The 24,955-nt window shown below is 39.8% G+C and overlaps 2 protein-coding genes across 11 annotated transcripts in view; both read left to right on the top strand.

Moving 5' to 3' along the window:
* The first annotated feature begins 231 nt into the window (after nt 1–231).
* LOC128399573 (vomeronasal type-2 receptor 26-like) overlaps nt 232–24,955 on the top strand; it is a 33,635-nt gene continuing 8,911 nt past the window's right edge. For 2 of the 10 annotated variants that reach the window (XM_053361169.1, XM_053361162.1), the window contains exons 1-5: nt 4,296–4,445; nt 6,356–6,482; nt 21,900–22,760; nt 23,289–23,516; nt 23,767–23,893. In XM_053361169.1, the coding sequence (XP_053217144.1) occupies nt 4,411–4,445; nt 6,356–6,482; nt 21,900–22,760; nt 23,289–23,516; nt 23,767–23,893 (1,378 nt within the window). In that variant the 5' untranslated portion in view covers nt 4,296–4,410. The other 8 variants (XM_053361164.1, XM_053361163.1, XM_053361168.1 and 5 more) reach the window with 8 other exon arrangements.
* LOC128399574 (extracellular calcium-sensing receptor-like) lies at nt 2,434–3,294 on the top strand. The gene has a single exon (XM_053361173.1). The coding sequence runs from the start codon at nt 2,434–2,436 to the stop codon at nt 3,292–3,294; it is 861 nt and encodes a 286-aa protein (XP_053217148.1).

The raw sequence follows: 24,955 nt of genomic DNA, 5'->3' as shown, positions 1-24,955 counted from the left end.
ACTTGCTGGGTATGCCATACAAGTTTACCAGACTGTTCAACTCCCACTGTTTTTCCAGTTGTTTTTCTGTATGTAGCAGAGACAGCAATGTCTGCAGATGGGGAGATGATTATCACCCCTATGATTAAGGACACATAATTGCCCTGCTAAACAAACTCCAGAAAATGTATGTTCAAGGCCTTGAGAAAATAAACCACAACAATAGAAGTACTTATAAGAGTATAAGAAGAAAACAGTGAGGTGTGTCTGGAAGTAATTTCTTGTCCCCAAAATGCTGATGTTATTGATACTGCTGCTTGTTTTTTCCCCTCATATTGTGAGCAAGAGCCATTCAATTCTTTCCAGCCTGAAGATGCGTTTTGACCTATGCAAAGTAAGTAACACCTACTTCACTTCACAGGAGTTTTCTCAGCCAGGAAATCTTGTCATTGGGTTTATTGCTTCTCGGTTTTACATGATGCACTTCCCTACAATTTCATCTGAACCGTCCTCTTCAGCACCCCAGAAGGAACTCATGTAAGTCACCCTCTTTTTCCTCTCTGTAGAATTAATATTTTTTATCTCACATGAATTAAGAACAGATAATGAAGCAACAAGAGGTCTTTTCCTCTCTTATAATCTGAAATGTGAGATGTAAATCATATGTTGGTACTTCTGAACTTTTATTAGCTGCACTTTCAGCATAGGTGGGTTTGTTTATTTTTTAGTAGATGCAAACTTGGTGCATATTTTATCACTTAATTCTACTGTTACTTTTTTGCAGTCTACTAATTTGATAAATCTAGTGTTTCATATGATATGCTTATGCAATTTCTCTCTGGACAGCTGATTTTAGAGAGCAGAAGGGCTGCCTTGGTGCAGTGCTTCTTTAAATCTGTTTTTGCTCCAGATTCATTTGTGTAAATAGAGCAAATAAAAGAATATAGCACAAGTTTACAGTGTTGTGAGTTGAGGCCCCGTCCCCTGCTTTATGATGAAATAAGATACATGGACACAAGTATTGTTCAAAAGACTATAAATCTATCCAAAAATCCTTACAAAGGCCATGTTGCAATGGATTTGCAGTAAAGGACACATTACACTGCAATTTGTAATGCAGAAAAAATTCTGTGCACAGCAGATATTTCCTAACAGATGTAGAAGATTGTTGCTAATAAATAAGTAGTTCAGCCTGTTATATTTCATGGAGGTGATAAAAAATATGAGAAATAATAATCTGTGTGCTTTTTTGCCCTCCCCCCCAATTTGAATTGCAGTGTGGTACCAAAAAACTACCAGGAGGTTCTTGCCATGGTATTTGCTGTAGAGGAGATAAACAAAAATCACCATATTTTGCCTAACATCACGTTGGGCTTCCGAATCTATGATAGCATGCACAGGGTTGTAGTTACTTCTAAGCTCTCACTGGACCTACTTTCTCCACGGCATATTTCAGCTCCAAATTATAGATGTGATCGCCAGAACAAATTGATGGCCATTCTTGGGACAAAGTTCACTGAGCTCTCCTTCAATATGGCCACTATTATAAGCATGTACAAGATTCCTCAGGTGGGTGTTTTTTTAGGATAGTACTGAAATTGTGTGAGATATGAGCATCCAAAATGCTAAGTAAAGGGTTAATACTCACAAGGGCTGCAACATTCTAAGAAAGAATCTTGTGAGGTCATATAACTTGTGCAGGAGGCAGTTGTGTAAGTTGGTACAGTTATGTCAATTAATAACAGTCTTTTTGAGTTAGAGACACTGAGCAGTAGGCCTGTTCAGTTCTGCTGCAGTCTGCCTCAAAGTTTGTTGGTCTGTATGAGTTTTAGTCTTAGTGATAAGCAGAGAGGGGGCTTGGAGGGGCATTTTTCCCTCTCTGCAGCTTGAGCTCCTGCACTTCTTTGGAGAAGAATATTAGACAAACCCTATGACTACTGAGACACCTTTCCAGGAACCAGTGGGTTACACCCTAAATTATGTTTATTTAGATCATTTCAAATTAAATGCATCAAGATTGCCTTGGCTTGAAATATCCATTGATATGAACTAAGTGAAACTAGTTTAAGAATGCATCTAACCCATTGCTTCTAATGAGAAAGTCATCGAAATATATCCTGCTATGCATCTGCTGCTGCTGCTGCTGCTGCTGCTGCTGTTGTTGTTGGTGGTAGTAGTAGTAGTAGTAGTAGTAGTAGTAGTAGTAGTGGTAGTAGTAATTAAATTTGTATACTGTCCTTCATCTGAAGATGCTATCATTATTTTTCCCTGGTAAATGAAATATTCATTTAACCCAAAGTAGTGGCTGTGGACATAAGTAATCCATATTAGCAATGCATACCCTTAATCCACACATTTTCTGTGCTTTTCGTATCATGTGTTTGCTTTTAGTTCACCTATAATTGTCTTGACTCAAGGGTGACTGAAAGAAGGCAGTACCATTCCCTGTACCAGATGGTCCCTAATGATGTCCATGAGTACAATGGATTGGTCAAGTTACTTTTGCATTTCAAGTGGACATGGATTGGTCTCTTTACTATGAAATACATTACAGGAGAAATTTTATTGGAAGCATTAGTTCCCCAGCTTACCCTGAATTACATCTGTGTTGATTTTATACATAGGATATGGCCATTGGCTTATGCTGAAGGAATGATGGATTTGCTCCTTAGTGAATTTAAGAAAATTTCAATTGTCATGACAAGCAAAGCCAATGTTTTTGTGGTCTATGGTAGTTCCATTTTGATGGACATTTTGATCGGGTATCTTCATATGGCACAACTTTCTATAGGTAAAGTATGGCTTGTGACAACTCATTGGGATTTCAAAACCACCAATGAAAGGAGGTGGAATATGCACCATTTACAAGGTGCCTTATCTGTATCTATACACTCAAATGAACCCCTGGGATTCAGGACATTTCTTCAGAATCTAAATCCTTTTGAGGAAAAGCAAAATGCTTTGATCAAGGATTTCTGGGAAAAAACCTTCAATTGCTCATTGAAAAATAATAATGTGGGTGAAGAGCCTAAGAAACGTTGCACTGAGGAGGAGAAATTGGAGAGTCTTCCATTACAAATCTTTGAAATGAGCATGACTGGCAGCAGCTATGCTGTGTACAATGTTCCTCATGCAGTGGCACATGCTCTACATGCTATTTATCAATCTAGATTCAAACCCAAATCACAGGTGGCTAGAGTGGATTTGCAGAATCTGCAGCCATGGGAGGTAATTTTACCCACAGCACAGTATTTTCTGCTCTTGGGTGGCCTAGAATACCATATTATTCCACAGCTGTGTAAAAAAATTTATTAAAATCTCATGTACATAAACAGATCTTACATTCAAGGCTTTTTCTTTCCTATCAAATAGCTTGGTGAGAATGGCTGGCTTCCCTGTTTGCTGTGTTATACATAGCACTTTCACTAATAAATCATCCACTTTTATGTCATACCTCCTAAATGAGCAAATTTTGGTCAGGTTCTCTTCCCCTACTGACCTCCCTGATAGACCCTATGTATAGGTTGAGTCTACAATTCTGCATTCTTCAGGGCTGCTGATCACATCTTCACTGCTGGCTAATATACCAGGAACACTTTTTTAAAGAAAGAAACAGGAGGAATTTTTTACCTTTTCATGTTTTATTAGAAAGCATCCTCATCATGTTGAGTTTTTGCCTGCACTTGAAAATTATTCATTTGTCTCTTCCCAAGCTCCTTTGGCTTGGTGGAAATGTGTCTTGCTGCCACACCATCTTTCATTGATACATTTGGATACTTTTGAACCTATTGTTGTTTTGTGTGATGGATCCTAAGAGGGATATACAGGTTTTTGCCCCTTCTACTGAATCAGGTGGAGGCTGAGCCACCTCCAAGTATGCAGAAGTGATGACTTCTAATGAGTTAGCTGCCAGAGGCCAAGCTGCCTACCTGAAAAATAACTAATACTCAGGTGTGACAGGCTGTTCCTCAAAGACCAAACTTCTTATGCTATGCTGATGACCTGCAGTGGGTGCAGTCACTGTTTTTAAACAAAACTACCAATATTATGTAGTATTTTACATATTAACTTTAGAATGATTTTTTAAAGGTGAAACTAAATTAAGGGTTTCTTATTTCATAAAATGTCTGGACTGGCTACACACACACAACTAGTGCACACCTCTCTGAAAATTATGGTTGTATTCACCACTCTGAGGATTCAAACATTTTACCCCTTTCTATATTTTTTAAATGTAGCTCCATCCCTTTCTAAGAAATCTCACATTCAACAACAGTGCTGGAGAGACAATACAGCTTAACGAACATGGAGAGATAATGGCAGGATTTGATGTGACCAACTGGGTAATGTTTCCAAATCAATCTTTTGGTAGAGTCAAAATTGGAAGGCTGGATCTTCACGCTCCTCCAGGCAAGGAGTTAACCATTCAGGATGAACGCATTGTGTGGCATAGAACATTTAACCAGGTGAGCTAGGAAGACTTGTAAATCTTTTTCTTCCAAATAACTGGAAATGGATTTTTCAAATGTGCCTGACGACTTTTTTTCAATATTGTTACATACACTCCAATTAGTGCACCCCATTCTGCAATCAGCAAAAGGTTTCAAGACTTACAACATGTACCCTGGGTTGGTTTCATTTAAAGAGGGTCACTGGAGACTCAGGAAATGCTTGTAATGTAAGGCTAATCTGTTCATATAGTCACAGTAAGCATAAGAAATTGGTTCATAGCCCTAATTTCAGGTGTATAGTATTTCCATTGATTTCCCATCCTTCCTCCCATGATCCCAGGGATGGTTACAGATAAAACATCAGCAAATCAATCAAATGCAACATTCATAATACAGAAATAAAACAAGAACTAATAAATTAATTGTAGACAGAAAATAAAAAAGGCAAAGAATAAATCCTTAGCAGCTGGACTTCTGAAAGAAGAGTGTTTTCAACTGCCAGCAAAAAAGTAAATGGTTGGCAGCAGAACTACTTAGGAAGGGGGATTCAAAAAATGGAACATTAAAACTAAGATGGCTCTGGAGTAAGCTGCTTACTCACTGTCTTCAGGTAGTAATTTTATAAAATATGAGCAGGAAAATATATGGGGATATCATTCCCCATCAAATCTCCCCATGCCCCAATGGGAATAGAACCAGCAATATCACAGCATTGTATTTTCCTACTAGGGAATTCAAGTCTATGTCTCTTTCAGAATCACTTTCAGGAGAGCTAATCATTTGATCACTTTCACAAACCCTTCAAAGTCATCTGTGGGCATCAGAAGAAGACCAGCACCTTAATCATGGGCCAGCAGCAAATTGGTAGCCAGTGCCATTCTCTCAGCAGTGGTGTGACTGGTTGCCAATACTGTGTCCCAGTAAGCAGTCAAGCAACTGTAATTTGCATCAGCTTCAGCCTCTTGACCAGCCTCAAGGGATTCCCCACATAGACACCAGGTCTACAGCCCCCCTTGTTTCAGATGTTACAGAGAAGTAGAGTCCATTACGTCAACTCAGAAGGATACCATGGTCAACGGCATCAAAAGCCATTGACATGTCCCCTGTACTTCTCCTCATAACCAGGCATGAAACCATGGGTCAGCCATGATTCACTGGAAAAGAGATATAGGACAAAGTATAGAATTAAGTGTGTTGGAAAAATAGTGGAGTAAGGATTTAAAATTTACAGATTGTGATACGTTGAAAGAAAACTTCATGAAGATTATATATAGGCTGTATTTTATGCCGAGTAAATTAGCGAAAATGTATAAATCAGAATCAAGTACCTGTTGCACGTGTCAAGAAAGGGAGGGTACTTTTTATCATATGTGGTGGACATGTAGAATTCTGCGGGAATTCTGGGAGGTGATATATAATGAAATCAAAAAATGTTATAAAAAGACCAGAAACCTTCTTACAAGGTATATTAGGAACAGAAGTCCTCGCAGAACTGCAGAATTTCTTTAAGCAATTACAGCAGTCTGAGGTATATGCTCAGAAATAGAAAGAGAGAATGAACCCAACAAAGGAGGAGTGGCAGATACAATTATTGGAATATGCAGTATTGGCAAATTTAACCAACAGAATAAGAAATCAGCAAGATGGCGTGTTTAAGAAAAAGTGGAAAATGTTTACAGAATCCCTCAAGAATTATGCAAAGCAAGATAAAGTGTTAGCAGGATTAATCTAAATGTAGCAGTTTAAATTATTAAAATTATAGTGGGGGAATAATTGAATAAAAGAAGAATTAGAATATGTAGTCTTAATTGATAAATAAATGGATACATGGAAGGGGGAAAGATAAGTCTATTATTCAATGTGTGGTGATATTCAATGAAATGCGAATTGTAACGAAAATGATAAAATTGGACATTTATTTATAGATTCTTCCCACTTCTCTGTGTAATGACAAGTGCCGTCCTGGATACAGTAGGAAAAAGAAGGAAGGGGAACCTTTTTGCTGTTATGAATGTGTTCCTTGTCCAGAAGGGAAGATTTCTAACCAGACAGGTAGGAGATATGGTTGTCACAGAGGTCAATGTGCCTTTGACACTTAAGGTAGGTGTTTTCAGGACATTCCTGTAACACTAATTATTTTAACAGTATCATAACTGTTTTTAATGTACAGTTTTAAAATGTTGCATCTGTTGGGATCTGTTGGTAAAGGGTGAGTAATAAATTGAAAATTAATAAGTGCAGAATGAATTCCACAATTATCCAGCAAGACTGATGTGACTATATTTGGTATTCAGCTAAGTTGTTGTGCGTGCAGAACAAGGCCTGCGCATGCAATGGAACTTCCCTGCTGTTTTCCCCCTGCAGCACCTAAACCCATTCTGGGTTTCCCACAAGGCTCCAGGGAATAATTATGGAGTTCATGGAGAATAGGGAGAGGATGGGGGGGGGATTACCAGTGCATGCGTGGACCTCATTCACCATGTGCTTGTTCCACAGAGTGCTACATTAAAACCCACCATATGGCTTTAAATGGGGGAAACAATCATGCTTAAATTGTGCATTATCTTGTTTGAATGCTGAAAATATTCCATATGCAGTACACTTTCCACCAACAATGTAAACAATTCCTTTTCAGAAGTAGCCCAGTCCAAATTTAAGACATGTAGTAAAACAAGTTACTATTTAGTCTTTCATGTTCTGACATCAGCAATTCTGGCCAGGGCCTTAGAAGGACACCAAATCGGTTTTCTTATTTATATTTGCTAACTATTGGTATTGGAAGTAACATCTCTTATTCTATATTTCACTACAGAACTTTATTGTGAGACACATCACATCAAGGGAAGCTGAATTTTCAAAAATTCATCTTCATTATAATTTTCCAATGATATATATAACAAAAAAATTCAATACACATTACTTATTCCATTTTTATTAACCCCACCATAGAAAAATAGATATAAAGCAAAAACAAAAACAAAAAAGATATGTATATTGAGAAACTGAAATTACATGATCTGAGAACCTATTAATCTCAATTAATTTTTTCAAATAAGTAAAACATGTGAAACAATAGAATGATTTTATTTATTTATTTATTTATTACTTATACCCCGTCCATCTGACTGGTTTGCCCCCGCCACCAACAGACGTCTTTGAAAAGTTGCAAAGTTGTTTAACTGTTTGACATCTGATGAGATGACATTGCACAGGGCAGGTGCCACCACCAAGAAAACCCTCTGCCTGGTTCCCTATGACTTCATTTGTAGCAGTGAGGGAACCACCAGAAGCACTGGCAGAGGAAGAGGAGTGCGGGTGGAACGCACAGCCCCCGGCAGCGCGATCCCAGTAAGTGACATCGCAGCTGCCCCCTACCCGGCGCTGGGTTCCACACCCTTGCGGGCAGCAAACCCCGCCCCAGGATGCGCACCAGCCCCGCCCCCTGGTGACGGAGCATGAAGCTCCGTGACTAACCAGAAGGCCCTCGGAGCTGGACATTATTGTCTGGGATGAAGATGGCCTGAATATATACATATTCCTATATAGAGGACCTGAATTGTGATCAGAAATGTACTGGGAGCCAACGTAGATCTTTAAGACCAGTGTTATAACATCATGCTCATTAGGGTGGAAGGTGGCTGTGACTTTTTAAATTAGTTTTATGCTTTTTGCTAGTTCTTCCAGGGCTGGCATAGCTTCCCCCCAGTTCTGGACTAGGATCTGTGGAATAATGTGCCATATACCTCAAAACACCTTCTTTGCTGATATCTCACATCTGATGGAACTGTTCTTTGCTTAAAAGCAAAGATGGATAGTCTTCGCATGTGAGGAGTTTGCAGATGAATGACAACCCTTGGCTAATGAAATTGGAAATGAGGAGAGATTTAATGCAGCTCCAACAATGACTATAAAAGTATCCAATTTTTTATAATTTTATTCTAGATATGGATGCCTGCACCGAATGTCCAGAAGATCAATACTCAAACTTCCACCAGAACCAATGCATTCCCAAAGTCATAACCTACCTTTCATACGAGGAACCTTTAGGAATGACTTTAGCTTTGTCTGCTCTTGCTCTTGCTCTGATCACAGCTTTGGTGATAATAATATTTGTGAAGCACCAGAACACACCCATCGTCAAAGCCAACAACCGAAGTGTCACCTACATTCTTCTCGTATCCCTCCTACTGTGTTTCCTCTGCTGCTTGCTTTTTATTGGAAAACCTGGACAGCTAATTTGCTTACTTAGACAAACAACTTTTGGCATCATATTTTCTATTGCTCTTTCCTGCTTGTTAGCTAAAACCATCACTGTAGTCCTGGCATTTATGGCTACTAGACCAGGATCTAGAATGAGAAAATGGATGGGGAAAAAGCTGACAAACTCTATCATGTTTTCAGGCTCCTTTATTCAAGCAGGAATTTGCACCCTTTGGTTGAGTATTTCTCCCCCATACGCAGATACAGACATGTACTCCGTGAATGGGGAAATCATAGCAGAGTGTAATGAAGGCTCAACTGTCATGTTTTATAGTGTCTTGGGCTATATGTGCTTCCTGGCCATTGTCAGCTTCACGGTGGCATACCTTGCTAGGAGGTTGCCAGACACTTTCAATGAAGCCAAATTTATCACTTTCAGCATGATGGTGTTCTGCAGTGTTTGGTTGTCCTTTGTTCCAGCCTACCTGAGCACCAAAGGAAAATACATGGTGGCTGTGGAGATCTTCTCTATCTTATCCTCCAGTGCTGGGTTACTGCTTTGCATCTTTTCCCCTAAATGCTATATTCTTTTGTTCAGGGCTGACTTGAATAACAGGGAGCAACTAAAATCAGGAAAAGACTAAGTAATATGAGAATTAAAAACAGATGGAACTTCCCTCCCCTCCCTTTCAAGTATCCAATCTGAATGGTAGAATGAATAGTATAATGACCGACACATACAGTACTTCACAGAGGTTAAATACACCGAGAAACATCCTTTCTAAAGCTTTCTTGACCTGAAAATTAATCTATTTCTTTAAAAAAACTAATTTTTATTAAATTTTCCATTTTAACAATCCAATCAGATCACATTAAATATTCCAAATTATACAAATACATCATATAGTCCAAATATTCCGCCAAACTAAAATTTTATTGGGACTTCCCATGCTTCACGTTCAGTGGGGCTCTGATCATCTTATATCTCTACTACCTTGAGTTTCCAATAGTTCCTTTAAATCTTCCTGTTGTTACCCTTCCTTCTTTCATGGCCTCTGAGTTGTTTCCACAGGCGAGTTAAAGTAAGCAATGATGTGCTTCTGTGTGAAATTTGTATGCTTGACTCTCCTATTATTGCAGCTGGTAAGCCTATTGTTTGCAGTATATAATCACACGCTGGCGTTTCTGCCGAATCAATCCAAAAGTCATTTTGCTGCTGGCAGACCCCATTTTCTCTCAATTCCGATGAAATCAAATCTAGGCATAACAAATTAAGAGCTCACCTCCCCCTATGACTATTTATCTCTGCAGCTTGGTCTTTCCAATGTTTTTTGAAGTCTCTCCAGCGGCTAACGAGATCCTGCTTTTTTCTAATATCAATATTTAGAGAAAACAAAAAACAAAAAATTCCTTCCAGTAGCACCTTAAAGACCAACTAAGTTAGTTCTTGGTATGAGCTTTCGTGTGCATGCACACTTCTTCAGATACGAAGTCATCTGAAGTCAGTATCTGAAGAAGTGTGCATGCACACAAAAGCTCATACCAAGAACTAACTTAGTTGGTCTTTAAGGTGCTACTGGAAGGGGGGGGGAATTGTTTTGACTATGGCAGACCAACACGGCTACCTTTCTGTAACTGGAAATATTTAGAGAGTCTTCTATCGTCTTCCAAGTGTTTCGAAAAACAAAAGCTTTAGTTATATAGTATTGTTATTTTCACACAGTTTATTTTTTCCCATCTCACTTGGTATAAATAATGTAAACTGTTCTTCTGGGGGGGGGGTTTGTCAAGAATTGTAATAAATAGTAGGGGGGGAAAGCTTTACCTCCCCTCCTTTTCCATTCCTTTTCAACGTAGCGGCTTAGATGTTATTCTTAGATGTTATTCTTTCTTCCTCTCCATCACTCTTGGCACCTCAGTGGCTGGCTTAATTGGCAGATTAATTTCCCCCTCTTCACTTGACGCATGTCCAAAACTTAAATCCAATTTTCAATCTTAAGAAATGGAACTTGGTGCGCTCGCGTCCAGGAGATCTGAACTCCTTCGGGGGCTTTCCATCCAGTGCCCCACCCCCTCCTTCTTTACGAACTTGGGGGTGGTTTATTGGGCATCCACAGATGAGACTGCATCTTCCCTTACACCGGGAAGAATTTGGGAGGCTGATTACTCCCATCTCAGCCTCTAAATTGCCTTGTGGGAGCTGGAGAGATGGTATTGTGGGTCATCTTCCATGGCGCCTCAAGCGGAAGTCCTGAAAATTGATCTCCACAAGGTGAAGTTGCATATTTATTCTCTTCATACATCAGCCAAACAGAATTATGACTGATATTTCCATGAATAAATATAAAATAGGGTCTGAAGGTAATGATATATTGTTATTTTCTCTCTCTGTTGGAAAAATGCTACTGAAAATGGTGGTTTATGGACCAGTGCCTGTATGTAAGCAACTGGCTGCTGGTCTGTGGTGATTTCCCAGCAATTCCAGCAGTAGGAAGGAAAGGGAAAGAGGAGGAGGAAGGAAACTACCTGCCTACCTGCAGGGCCATAGCTAGGGGGTGGCAAGGTGGGCCCCCACCATGGAGCGCAGGCGATGGGGGGGCACAAAATTGGCTTCAAAATATATCCTTAAATATAAATATTGATTATTGCCTCATAAGAAATGGCTTTAAATAGAAGGTGAATTGAATGGGTGGAGGGGTTGGAGTTCAAGGAGAGGTGGAAAGAAGAGCATATTTCTCCATGGCTAGGTGGCGCAATCTGGATGGTTCTGCCAGGGGCACAAGATCACCTAGTTATGGCTCTGCCTACCTGCCTATGTCGAGTGGGAGGGGGCTGGAGTTGCTGCTGCTGCTGCTGAGCCTGAATTGGGAGTAGGAAGACAGGATCCTTGGAAACATTGAGCCAGGGGAGGGAGGAGAAACCCATAAAGAAGCAACGAGTGTCTGGTGGCCCCGTCAGGAGTAGTTCAGCAGACTCCCTTACCTGGACCTTGTGTATGGACCTTGTTAAGCTGGCATCTGTACTCTTTAGTTAAGTACTTCCCTTCCATTCCCAGATACAGACATAGTCACTGAATGGTTAATTCATATTTGAATGCAATGAGGGTTCAGCTGCCGTGTTTAATCCTGTCTTGGGTTATATGGGTTTTATGGCTGTTGTGAGTTTCATTCTGGCTGTCCTAGCCAAAAAGTTACCTGACGGTTTTAATAAGAATAAGTATACAAATAATGCACTATTGTTGTGTCAAGAACATGCGCAGAATATATCCATATATATGGAATATATATTCCATATATCTACCCCTGCCCAAACAAGCTGACACACTTAGAATATAACTCAGATTAATCACCCTTCTTAAGAGTCAACAGCCACCAACTGTTATTGATGTTGGCTTTTCAATCTATGCATATTTTTATGGTTGGTATGTAAAGGTAATAAAGGTGAAAGACCCCTGGAAGGTTAAGTCCAGTCAAAGGCAACTGTGGGGTTGCAACGGGCATCTTGCTTCAGATCGAGGAAGCCAGCATTTGTCCACAGACACCTTTCCGGGTCATGTGGCCAGCATGACTTAGCCACTTCTGGCCAACGGAAACGCTGTTACCTTCTCATTGCAGTGGTACCTTTTGAACTGCTAGGTTGGCAGTAGCTGGGACAAAGCAACTGGAGATCACCCCGTCACGGGGCCTCAAACTGCCGACCTTCTGATCAGCAAGCCCAAGAGGCTCAGTGGTTTAGAGCACAGTGATTGTACTAAGAGTTATTATGCAGCCCCAAGTCAGCACCATTACTCTTTTTCATAGATCCAAGAGATGGCAGACAAAGAATGTCCTTTCAATGTTTTATTCACTCTCACATTTGTTAATACACTTATATGTAGTAAAACACTTCAATATATGCATCCTAGTTTCATAATCTAGCACTAGTTGATACACTATTCTTATGCAGCACAAGCTTAAGACTTGTTGATAGACCAAACAGCAAGTTAGATGCTGTAGTCAGATGAGGTGTGATTCTCTGTCAAATATGAGTTGCTATCAAACCTTCTCCAGAGAATTCAGCAGCATTTTGTGTAAGTTTCTTCTAATATACTTATTGCAATGTAATTTCCCCCTAAAAATCTTTTACAAGAAATTTACCCCAATAGAATGCCTTTGTATGTTATTTTCACCAACACATATGACTTTATTTATGTATTGAGTGCTATGCTTCAGCGTCCAGTGTTGTGATGTATCACAAGCCACTGTTTTGTTCATAATGCTATTTAGCATCTATATGAAACTATTTGTAGAGCTTAGGATGTTTGGGGAAAGCAATCACAGAATCATGGAATTACAAAGTTGGAAGGGACCCCAAGAGTCATCTAGTTCAACCCCTTCACTGCAGGAATCTCAACTAAAGCATCCCTGACAGGTGGCCATCCAATATTTGCTTAAAAATCTCCAATGAAATCTGAATGCTCTGTGGGTGAACTTAACTCTAGCACTGGTCAGATCTGGATCTACCAGGCTACATAACGCTGACTACTTAGGACAAAACAACATGTTTATGATTCAGGTGGAAAGAAGAAAAAATCTTCTAGCACTTTTGTTATGCATGATACAACTTCAGAAGTCAACAACACATTGGGGAAATGATAATCATACCTGTTAATGCCACTGACATTCAGCACATGCTAGCAACACACACACACACCAAAAAAAGATTCTGAAAAAGAGCTATAAAACCCTTGTATCCTTCAGAACTAGGCCAGGTATCAGCAAGGCTCTATCATTCTTCTGTTATATAATCTATCTTAGGTTATATATCCACTTTTTGGCTTTAGAAACATTATCCAATGCAGTAGAGGGCACCATGGAAACTTACATTTGGAAGGGGCATTTTGTCAACAGGATCATGATGGTGATGGCATTGTTGCTTATACTGTTGTGTCATACTGTATGCAAGACACATTTCCTTAACTGCAGCATACGTGATGATCCTCTCCCTATTCCTCATGAATTTTACCAATCAGGAGATCTTTTCATTGGTGGGATTGTTTCTCAAGTCGTGTTCCTCTATAATGCACTCTCTTTCATGGAACAGCCTTCACAGATTGTGATTGGCGAGCCTATGTAAGACACCATCCTACTCCTCTCTCTCTCTCTCTCTCTCTCTCTCTCTCTCTCTCTTTCACACACACACACACACACACACACACACACACACTTTTGTAATGTGTTCAGATCATAATTACCATAACACATATTTAATGAATATTGCATTTATTTATTGTGGGTGTGATGAAAATGTCATGCTGGCAATGCTTGGATTGGTTAGTCAATATTTTGCCTTCTATATTCTATTGCTGGGCACAAGGCATTAGTAAGCCTTTCCTCATAAGTGCCAATGAAATGAATGAATGGATCTGGTATACTTCTGTTTGCCCCTGCAAACTGACCTCCTAGAGGAATATACTATGGTACCTTCATAGTTGAACGCCTTTGTTGTCCAACAAATTGGTTCCTGAACGCCGCAAACCTGGAATTGAGTGTTCCGATTTGCAAACGTATTTTGGAAGCCATACATCTGATGCGGCTTCCTCAGCTTCTGATTGAGTGCAGGAAGCTCCTGAAACCAATCAGAAGCCATGTCCTGGTTTTCAAACGATTCCAGGAGCCAAACGGACTCCCGGAATGGATTAAGTTCAGGAACCACTGTACCTGTATTTAATTCTTGGCCACACTACTACTTATTTTTCAAAACATTTTGCTCCTTCATTCTTCATCTCCATTTCTGCCCCCCCCCATGACCTTTCAATTATTTTGTGCTTTTAATATTTCATTTAACATTATTATGTTTGCACAATACAACTTTTTTCATTGGTCCTGTTGATTTCAGCCTGCACTTCACCCCGACTACTCCCAGAAAACGGAGGGAAAATTCCTTTTTATTGCCACAGGCCCAACCTCATATCTCACTCTCTAATGAGAGTTTGTGAATGATAGCTTCATTATTACTTATTGAAATACATTTAAATGTACACAGATAAATTATTGTTGGGGTTATGAATTTTAAAGGTTTTTCAATTGGCCTTAAATAATTGTTGTATGGATTTCAAATGCATATAGAATATTAATGTGCATTTCTGGGGAGGGGGTCCATAATCAGATTCTCAAAGACGTCCATGACCCAGAACAGGTTGAGAACCAATGCTTTAGTTCTATATTGATCAATATCTGAAATATTTAAAGGATCCGTCTTTTATTTCAGATATGGATGCCTGTGTGAAATGTCCAGAATATGAGCATTCCAACAATGACCAAATCCAATGCTTTCCCAAGGTTCCAAGCTACCTGTCTTATCTTAGCATTCTTGGCTATTTCCTTCTCTCATATCACAAAGCTTGATCTTTTATAAAGTATAATAACACTCCGATAGTCAAAGCCAACAATCAGACTCTCAACTACATCCTTCTCATCGCCCTCCTGCTTTGTTTCCTCTGCTCCTTTCTCTTCATTGGACAGCCTGGAAAGCTGTCCTGTCTTTTCCAACAAATGACTTTTAGCATCATCTTCTCTGTGGCTCTTTCCAGTGTTTTGGCAAAAACCATTACTGTAGTTTTGGCATTCATGGCAACCAAGCCAGGATCCAGGATGTGGAAATGGATAGGAAAAAGGCTGGCAAATTACATTGTCCTTTTCTGCTCCTTTATTCAGGCTTGCCTTGGTACTCTTTGGATGAAACCCGAGGTACCACTGTACACTCACTGAATGGGGAAATCATACTTGAATGTAATGAGGGTTCAGTTGCCATGTTTTATGGTGGCTTAGTCTATGTGTGTTTGCTGGCCATTGTCAGCTTCACCTTGGCTTTCCTTGCCAGGAAGTTACCTGACAGTTTCAATGAGGCCAAATTTATCACTTTCAGCTTGCCGGTGTTTTGCAGTGTTTGGTTGTCCTTTGTTCCCACCTATCTGAGCTCCAAATGAAAATACATGGTAGCTGTGGAGATATTTTCCATCTTGTCCTCTGGTGCTGGGTTACTGGCTTGCATCTTTTCCTCTAAATGCTATCTTATTATATTCAGACCTGAGCTGAACACCAGGGAACAACTAATCAGCAAAAAAAGTAAAAGAACATGAGTGCATATCATTATTCTGCTTGCATATGTAGTTCGTTGGAAATGCTGGTTGTAGTGATGTCGTAATAATTCAGTCATAGGTACTTGCTTAAGCAAACAACTCTTCTCATAGTACTGTTTGCAGAGTTTAGCCAGAAACATTCCATTTCTTTCTCACTTTGGTTTGCTAACATTCCTTACATTTGAACAAAACAATTCTTGATTAACTGTGCAGCAGCATCTTGGTGGATTCCTAACTTAGGTCGTAACGCCAGCAAAAGATCCTAAACCTCTCAGCAGTGTCTATATGAAGATACATGAGTGCTGGCTTCATACATGTGAGTCCAGGGACACACTTGTAACACCCTCTGAAAGGCTTGAATAATTCTCTCCAATATTATCAGTAATCTAGTCATTCTAATAAGCAATTGTTGTATATTTGAAAGTACTGTATTGGCCTGAATACGAGCCTCACGTTTTCCTCTAATTCCTACCATGAAAAGTGTAAGTGCGGCTTACATTCGCAACCTTATGGTATGCAGCCAGGAGCGTGGGGGAGACAGTACCGGGAGCACGGCAAAGCGGTGGCCGACCCAAGCATAGTTTCCTGTCATCTGCCCCAAGGCCAGGAAAGGAGAGAGCAAGGAAAGGGGAAAGGCCACTGGCAACCCAGTTCAGCTCCCCACCCCCACTATGCAGCCAGGAGCACCAAGGAATGGAGAGGCTTATATTCGGGTATTTTTAATTTTATCTCTCCCCCCCCCTTCCAATTTTAAAGGAGCGGCTTATATTTGGACCAATACGGTATCGTTGTTATTTATGTATTTTCATTATATATATATATATATATATATATATATATATATATATATATTCTGACTGCTATACTTCTGGGGTTTTCCAGACATATCCATGATTCGTCCAACACTTATAGCGTCTGGGGGGATTTCTGGCAATCATGAAAATGTACAGGAAAACCCACACATATGGCCATTCTAGAAGTGCTGGTTTTTCATTGCACTTCTTAAAAAAAACCTCAAAAACATCAAATTTCTTGGCGCTCAGGAATTATTTAAAGAAGTCCCCAAATTATTGCAGATTTGAAATCAGTGGTTAAAACAAGTGCCTTTTTAAAGGATTTAGAATGGCACCAACTGTATCCAAACATAGGTGAAAACCTGCTTCTTGATCTTAGGAACCATTATGCAAAAATTGGTTAGAATATCTCACCCAAATGTACAGTGAACAAACAACTTTCCAAAATGTATAGCAGATACATGGAAAAACTTATATCTAGATCTGGACACAGGCAGCTTGGACCTGCTGGGGAAGTGCCACATACTACTAATTATACCTAAAAGGAGAAGATAATAGTTGTATCACTCTAATAAGGAGAATTCCTAGTAGTTTTCTCATGCATGATACAACTTCACCAACACATTGGGGATGTGATAATCATCCTTAACTTTATCAAAATTATGGGTTTTTGCAACCTCTAGCACAATTGACATTCAGAGCCTATTAGCAAGATCAACTATCCACATCTGAAAAATGCTATAAAACCCTTATGTTCAGAATGGGATGTAGGTAAAAACTGGGTTCTGTTACTCTCGTCTAAGTTCATATATATATATATATATATATATATATATATATATAGAGGTATACAGTACCAAAACTTGATTCTGCTGTGATACTTAAATAAATCTCTGTTTCTCAACCTTTCTCTTTGACAAGCATATCTTCCTAATCCCAGATTCTGACTAGGTATTCGTTAGCGCGCACACAAAAAATGGAACCTGCTTATCAACTATTCACCTTACATTCTTTTGCAACAACTGATTTACACGGCTACATCATTCTACCCCACTTTTGCACACTAAAGCATTGCTAAATTTTCATTTTTCACCATTAGATGAAGAGTGAAGAAATAAATGATTTGATCCTGAATTTTGCTGACCTTAGATCCCATTTAAATCAATCAGACAACTCTGCAACAATTTATGTCCCATTAATATAAGTGAGAGCTTCGTTACATCATTCAGTTGGCAACCAAAGGAAATACATAGTTCAATGACACTGGTGGAAAAGAGCCATTATTAACTACCTGCAGTGGTTCTCAAATTCCCTAAGATCAGTGCAGTAACAGAATCATCCACCATTCAAGTCAGTTTGTAGCAATCCTGATAAAAACTGTGTCAAATTCTGTAGAGGAAAACTTTGGAGTCTGGATTTGGCAGAGGTATTCTATCAACAGGATCATGTTGGTCATTGTGTTGCTACTAGCACTACTATGTCATGCCGTATGCAAGAAAGATTCCATTAATTGCAGCATATATGATGATCCCCTTCCCATTTCTCATAAATTTTACCAGTCAGGAGACCTTCTCATTGGTGAGATTGTTTCTCAAGTATTCTACCTCTATGATCTCCTCTCTTTTATGAAACAGCCTACACAGATTGTGATTTATGAACCAATGTAAGAATTCAGTTTTTTATCCTCTTTCTCTTTTCTTCATTCTTTTATATGTTTGGACCATATCAGTTGCTTGACCCATATTCATCTTGGTACAGTGATTCTCAGCTTCTTGCATTTACAGTGGTACCTTGGGTTACATATGCTTCAGGTTACAGACTCCGCTAACCCAGAAATATTACCTCGGGTTAAGAAATTTTTCTTCAGGATGAGAACAGAAATTGCATGGCGGCGGTGCAGTGGGCAGCGGGAGGCCCCATTAGCTAAAGTGGTGCTTCAGGTTAAAAACAGTTTCAGGTTAAGAACAGACCTCCAGAACGAATTAAGTACTTAACCTGAGGTACCACTGTATTGAGTGATATAATAGTAATAATAATAGATTGTTGGAGAGAAGGCCAAAAAAAATTCGCTCTACATCTCCCTTCTTCTCAGCATTTCCTTTAAAAAGTTAGGAGGCATGTCATAGCTTATATATGGACTATCTACCTTGGGCTTATTGTTTGTTGTTTTTAGGCAAAGGGAGTGAATTTAATAAGTGCACATAGAAGCTCATTAATTAGAATGAACCATCAACATTTTAAGAATTCAGCACTTCAATTCAAATATTTTATTTATCATGTCTATTATCTTCTAAGGTTTCTAAGTTACACCACATTCTTTAATATATAGTTGTTTTATTAAAGTATTTTCATAGTTAACAAGGGTACATACAACATCTCTGATTTCAATTCACAGAGACCTTTCTACAGGTCATTTATTCTTGAAGATCAGGTCTGAAGAATAGGAACACCTTTTAATTGCTTCCGACACAATTGTTTTATTTATCAGCTGTAACAACTCTAAATTTCATTACAGTTCAGTGCCAAAGAACTACCAGCACATCCTGGCCTTGGCATTTGCTGTAAAAGAGATCAACGAGAGTCCCAACATTTTATCAAATCTCTCCCTGGGATTCAGCATTCTTAATAGCTACTACACTGCAAGGATGACCTACAAGGCCACCCTCAGTCTGCTTTCTGCACAACATAGGTTTGTCCCCAACTTCAAGTGTCACAACCAGAACAATCTGATAGCTATCATTGGAGGATGTCTTTCTGAGATCTCTGTCAATGTGGCCATCATTTCAGCAATCCACAAAACTCCACAGGTAAGCTGTGGTGGTATGGTGATTTTACAACTGTGGCACACTATCATTTCAGTAGTTACCCATGATATTTTGGTTAGAAACTACTTTTGGGCAAGCTATTTGATATTCTTGGTCTATCACTAGTAGTATAAGATGTTGGATACACCTTGTAAATGCAAGTAATGGTAATGGTAAAAAAGCTTTAATGTGACTGCACCAGGAGTGTAACGGACTCATTTGTACCGTTGAGCCCCGAGAATGGATCCGATACTTCCAATCATTGTTTTAATATAAGGAAGCTCAGTTTAACAAGCCGAGCGTTCAATCAGAGGTTTCACCTCACTGGCCACCCGTAACCACAGAGGAGGTAGAGAATTTGATGGCACAGCTAAAGAACAAAAAGGCCCCTGGCATAGATTATATTCCTGCAGAACTTCTGAAGACCAACATGGGGTGGTGGGCCCTCCTCCTGGCGACAATATTCTCCCACATTGATTCAACAGGCCTATTTTCTGAAGGGTGGGCTGAGGTGATAATCATCCCAGTTTATAAAAGGGGCCCCACATCAGACCCGGAGAGTTACAGACCTATTAGTCTTTTACCTATACCTAGAAAATTATATGCAAAACACCTCTATATCAAGTTAACTAGTTGGATGGATGCTGAGCCTACCTTGGTGGAGGAGCAAGCTGGATTTAGGCAAGGCAGATCTACCATAGATCACTGTTTTGTCTTAGCACATCTCATCGATAAATGCGCCAAGAAAACCTGTGGGGTCTTATATGCAGCCTTCATTGACTTGAAGGCTGCCTTTGATTCAATTTCATGAGTAAGACTCTGGGCCAAATTGAATACATCCAGTATAGATAAAAGATTACTATTTTTGATTAATGGCCTATATAAAGATACTGTGCTGTACGTAAGATCTTCCACAAATGGCCAACTCATAGGCCCTGTACCAGCCACCAAGGGGGTTAAGCAAGGCTGCATTCTAGCCCCAGCTTTATTTAACCTATATATCAATGACATAGTTAAAAGCTTAACATCTCCAGAGTTTCATGCTCCCAAATTAGCCACAAAACCAATCTCAGTGCTCTTATATGCTGATGATGCGGTTCTCCTATCCTGAACAAAAATAGGCCTAAAAAGGTTGATAGGAGAATTCTCAGCATACTGCAGGAGAGAACAGCTGGTGGTAAACTATCAGAAAACCAAAGTCATGGTTTTCACAAGGAAACATAGATCACATAGCTGGAGCATGGACGATCAATTGAGCAGGTTAAAGCCTTTAAATACCTGGTCATAGTCTTCCAGTCATTGGGGTCATGGGATGTACACCAAAAATGTGTTAAAGAAAAAGCAGCCCAAAGTGCTAAGATGTTGTCCTGTTTCTTCCATACGAAGGGCGGCAAATACATCCCAGCAGCCCTAGAAGTTTTTCAAGCCAAATCTTTGGTGCAGATACTTTACGCGGCCCAAATTTGGACGGGTAATCATTGTAGCATTCTTGAAACTGTCCAATCCAAATTTTCAAGGCAGATTTTTTTCTGTACCTGTGTCCCGAATGCAGCATTATGACTAGAGGCGAGTCTTCCCTCTGTAGAAACTCAGTCCTGGAAAAGAACTCTTAATTATTGGCTCCATCTAAATTTAAATCCACCCGGTCCACTGCCCTTAGTGACACAAGACCCCCCAAAAAGTGGGTTGTTTTAAAAATGTGCACCAAAAACTCCTCTCCTGTGGACTCCACCCACATCAGCTTCTCATGACGGGCTTTATTAAAGCAAAAAGGGTAATTGGACAGTGTCTGAAGGACTTAGAGCAACAGAACAATCCGGCCATTATAAAGAAATTCTGTCCTTAGTATGCCTTTTTCCCCCTTCTCAGTTGGATTCCCTGGCACCATATTTGTATAAATTAACTATCCCAAAATACAGATGTGCCTTCACATTGGCCAGATGTGATGCCCTCTGCCGTACTTGAGGCAGATACCAAAAGATTCCAACTGAGAACGACTCTGCCCCTGTGGAGATGGTAATCTGGAAACAGTGGCTTATGTTCTCCTGTCCTGTCCCCTTTATTTTTCTGTACACTATAAATTGGAAAATGACAAATAATTTGTTTGTTTTTACTGCATAATGATTTATTGTTCTGTAGGTCATTCCGTAGTCTCACGTGTCATCATGTTTTTGACACTATGATGAATAGAACATGTTCCTATATCAATCAATCATATATAAACCATATAAATTACAGAACAGAAATACATGTACTATAGATCCTACCTCCTGATTATCAAAGGTACATGCCCTTAAAGAAAGAGGGAGCCAGCATACCTGCCTCAAAGCACTTGGGATGGAATGACATCTAGCCAGAAGAAAGGTTCTGCAATATTAAATAACATTGGATATAAGAGCAGTTCAACAATTGAACAGCCAACTGTTGCAGTTCCTCTTGCTCTCAATATCCACAGGTTGTTTGACCCAATTGCCTACAGGACTCACTGAAATACATTAATAGAATATGTTTTTGGGATCCATTTGAATAATGCTTATAAATTTCCTTCCAGCTCACTTATGGATCATTTCTGCCAGGACAGCACGCTAAAATGCAATACCCTTTTTTGTATCAGATGGTCCCAAATGAAGCCCACCAGCACATAGGAGTGGTGCACTTACTTCAGCATTTTGGATGGACATGGGTTGGACTCATTGCTGTGGATGATGACAAAGGGGACAGGTTTTTACAAACAATTGTGCCAATGCTTTCACAAAATGGCATCTGCTATTCTTTCATATTAAGACTACCAAAATGGAATTATCTGGATGAAATTATAGACTTGGCAATACAGCATTTTGACAGCTATACAATTGCTTTTGAGGCAACAGCTAAAGTATTTTTTGTATATGGAGAACCTCCATCTTTTCAAGCTTTGAGATTTTTGCTGTTTGCAGCACCCTTCTTCTCTTTGCCACCTCTGGGTAGAGTGTGGATTGTTACATCTCACTGGGATTTTGCATCACTTTCTGTTCAAAAAGATTGGGATTTACAAAGCTTTCATGGTACCATATCCTTCACAGCTCACTCAAATCAGCCATCAGGATTCCCAAAGTTCCTTCAGATGCTAAAACCCTCCTGGGAAAAAGGAGATGGCTTTATCCAAGACTTCTGGGAGCAGGCATTCAGCTGTTCACTAGAAATGTCTATGGGCCAAGAGAAGAACCAGAAGAAAACCTGCACAGGGGAAGAGAACCTGGAGAGTCTTCCTGGAAGTGTATTTGAAATGAGCATGACTGGACACAGCTACAATGTCTACAATGCAGTACATGCAGTGGCACTTTCCTTGCATGCCATATACAAATCCAGCCCCAATGAGAGAAGGTTGATAGAAGGGGAGAAACAGTTTTTTCAGAAAGTTCAACCATGGCAGGTAACTGTAACTCATGTAAATGAGAAAGATGAGCTAGCTTTTGATAAAAAATAAAAGGGATTATATGTTTGCATAATATATTCCCAATTTTTTTGTGCTTTTCATTTCATTTCAATCTTCGTTTTGTTTCTTTCAAATTCATTTTGGTAACAAATACCAACCATGTGATAAAATAAGGTAGGGTTGTTGTTGTTGTTGTTGTTGTTGTTGTTGTTGTTGTTGTTGTTGTGTGTTGTAAATAAACATAACCAGTTTCCTAGTCCCAATATTTTTGTGCTTTTCATTTCATTTCAATCTTCATTTTTTCTGTCAAATTCGTTTTGGTAACAAATACCAACCATATGATAAAATAAGGTAGGGTTGTTTTATTTGTGTGATTGTGTGTTTGTAAATAAACATAACCAGTTTCCTATTTGGAGCCAACAGAGGGAAGTGGCATCGCGTACTATAAAGTTCTCACACGTGCTATCCAAATAAAATGAAAGACAGACCTAATAGTCCCTTTCTCTATATTCTCTTTTAATCTAGATCCATAACTTTCTCAGAGGCTTCACATTCAACAACAGTGCTGGAGATACTGTGTGCTTTGATGAAAATGGGGAATTAGTTGTAGGTTTTGACGTTACAAACTGGTTGATTTCCCCTAATGGGTCAGTAATTAGATTCAAAGTTGGAAGACTGGAACCTCAGGCTCCGACAGGCAAAGCGTTAATCATTCATGATGATCAAATTGTGTGGCATCAGAGTTTTAATCAGGTGAAATATAGTTGCCTGTTTATTTTGTGTCTGTGACCAATTTTTGTCCTGTAAGCCATTTTATGTAAGCCATTGAAAACAACTTAGTACATTCCAGTTTTAATTTTGGTAAAAGCCAACAGAAAGGGTTAGGTTTACAGGGCTGAAGCTGTTTAGGGCTCATCCTCATTCTCCCCCTCATATGTGCTAGCTATTGCAGAGGTGGATGACTGAGGATAATTGCAAACCCCACTTTTATGTTTCTGTATAGGTGCATCCTCTTTCTGTGTGCAATGACAACTGCTATCCTGGCTACAGCAGGAAAAAGAAAGAAGGGGAGAAATTTTGCTGCTACGATTGTGCCCCATGTCCAGAAGGAATGGTCTCTAAGTGGAAAGGTAGGAGGCATAATGTACAGAAATATCAATACAATTCCATAACACAGGATGTTTCTTTGGAGAATGTGTAGCCCATTGAATGTATATGAAGGTAGTGTGCAATGCAGATTTAAAACAAATAACAATCCCCCCCAACAAAATTATCACTTTTAAAGACATTATGGTTTGGATGCAGTGTAGCATTAAAGTCCCATAGTGTCACCCTTGTTCCACCAGACGGTGTTTTTGTGCCAGTAGAACATTGCTGCACAAGAGAACGCATGAGAAGGTTGCTCACTACTTTGTTGTGCAATAGATTGCACAAGGTTGTGCAGTGAAGTTGCCCAGATGCAACTGTTGCATTGGCTTCCTCTGCTGAGCAACGATAAAATTCACTGATCTGCTAGAACAAGAGGCCTTTGGCTAGCAGACAGAGAAACTCAAGACAATGTACATAGGCCTTCCAGGAGGCCTTGGGACTAAAATTCACAAATTAAATGAATATACTAACATTTGGATTTGAAGGGCACTTTGCGAATACTTCACATACAATATCCCAGGAAATCCAAAAAACCCTGTAAAAATGTTTATTCCTGTTAAATGAAGAAATGTAGAAATGAAAACTAAATTTCTCACTGTTTTTCTTTTGCCAAGGTCTACATACTATTGCTATACTGAAAGGGACATGGGTGGCGCTGTGGGTAAAAGCCTCAGCGCCTAGGGCTTGCCGATCGAAAGGTCGGCAGTTCGAATCCCCGCGGCGGGGTGCGCTCCCGCTGCTCGGTCCCAGCGCCTGCCAACCTAGCAGTTCGAAAGCACCTCCGGGTGCAAGTAGATAAATAGGGACCGCTTACCAGCGGGAAGGTAAACGGCGTTTCCGTGTGCGGCTCTGGCTCGCCAGAGCAGCGATGTCACGCTGGCCACATGACCCGGAAGTGTCTGCGGACAGCGCTGGCCCCTGGCCTCTTGAGTGAGATGGGCACACAACCCCAGAGTCTGTCAAGACTGGCCCGTATGGGCAGGGGTACCTTTACCTTTTACCTTACATACTATTGCTATACTGAAAGCAGTCCTCTAATACGT

Source organism: Podarcis raffonei, chromosome 13 (genome assembly GCF_027172205.1).
Source record: "Podarcis raffonei isolate rPodRaf1 chromosome 13, rPodRaf1.pri, whole genome shotgun sequence".
NCBI classification, from domain to species: Eukaryota; Metazoa; Chordata; class Lepidosauria; order Squamata; family Lacertidae; genus Podarcis; species Podarcis raffonei.
Note: the sequence above shows the minus strand (reverse complement) of the source record. Positions and strands in the feature narration are given on the sequence as shown.

Coding starts and splice junctions, on each gene's coding strand:
- LOC128399574 (XM_053361173.1), top strand. CDS start 2,434: ATGGTCCCTAATGATGTCCATGAGTACAATGGATTGGTCAAGTTACTT.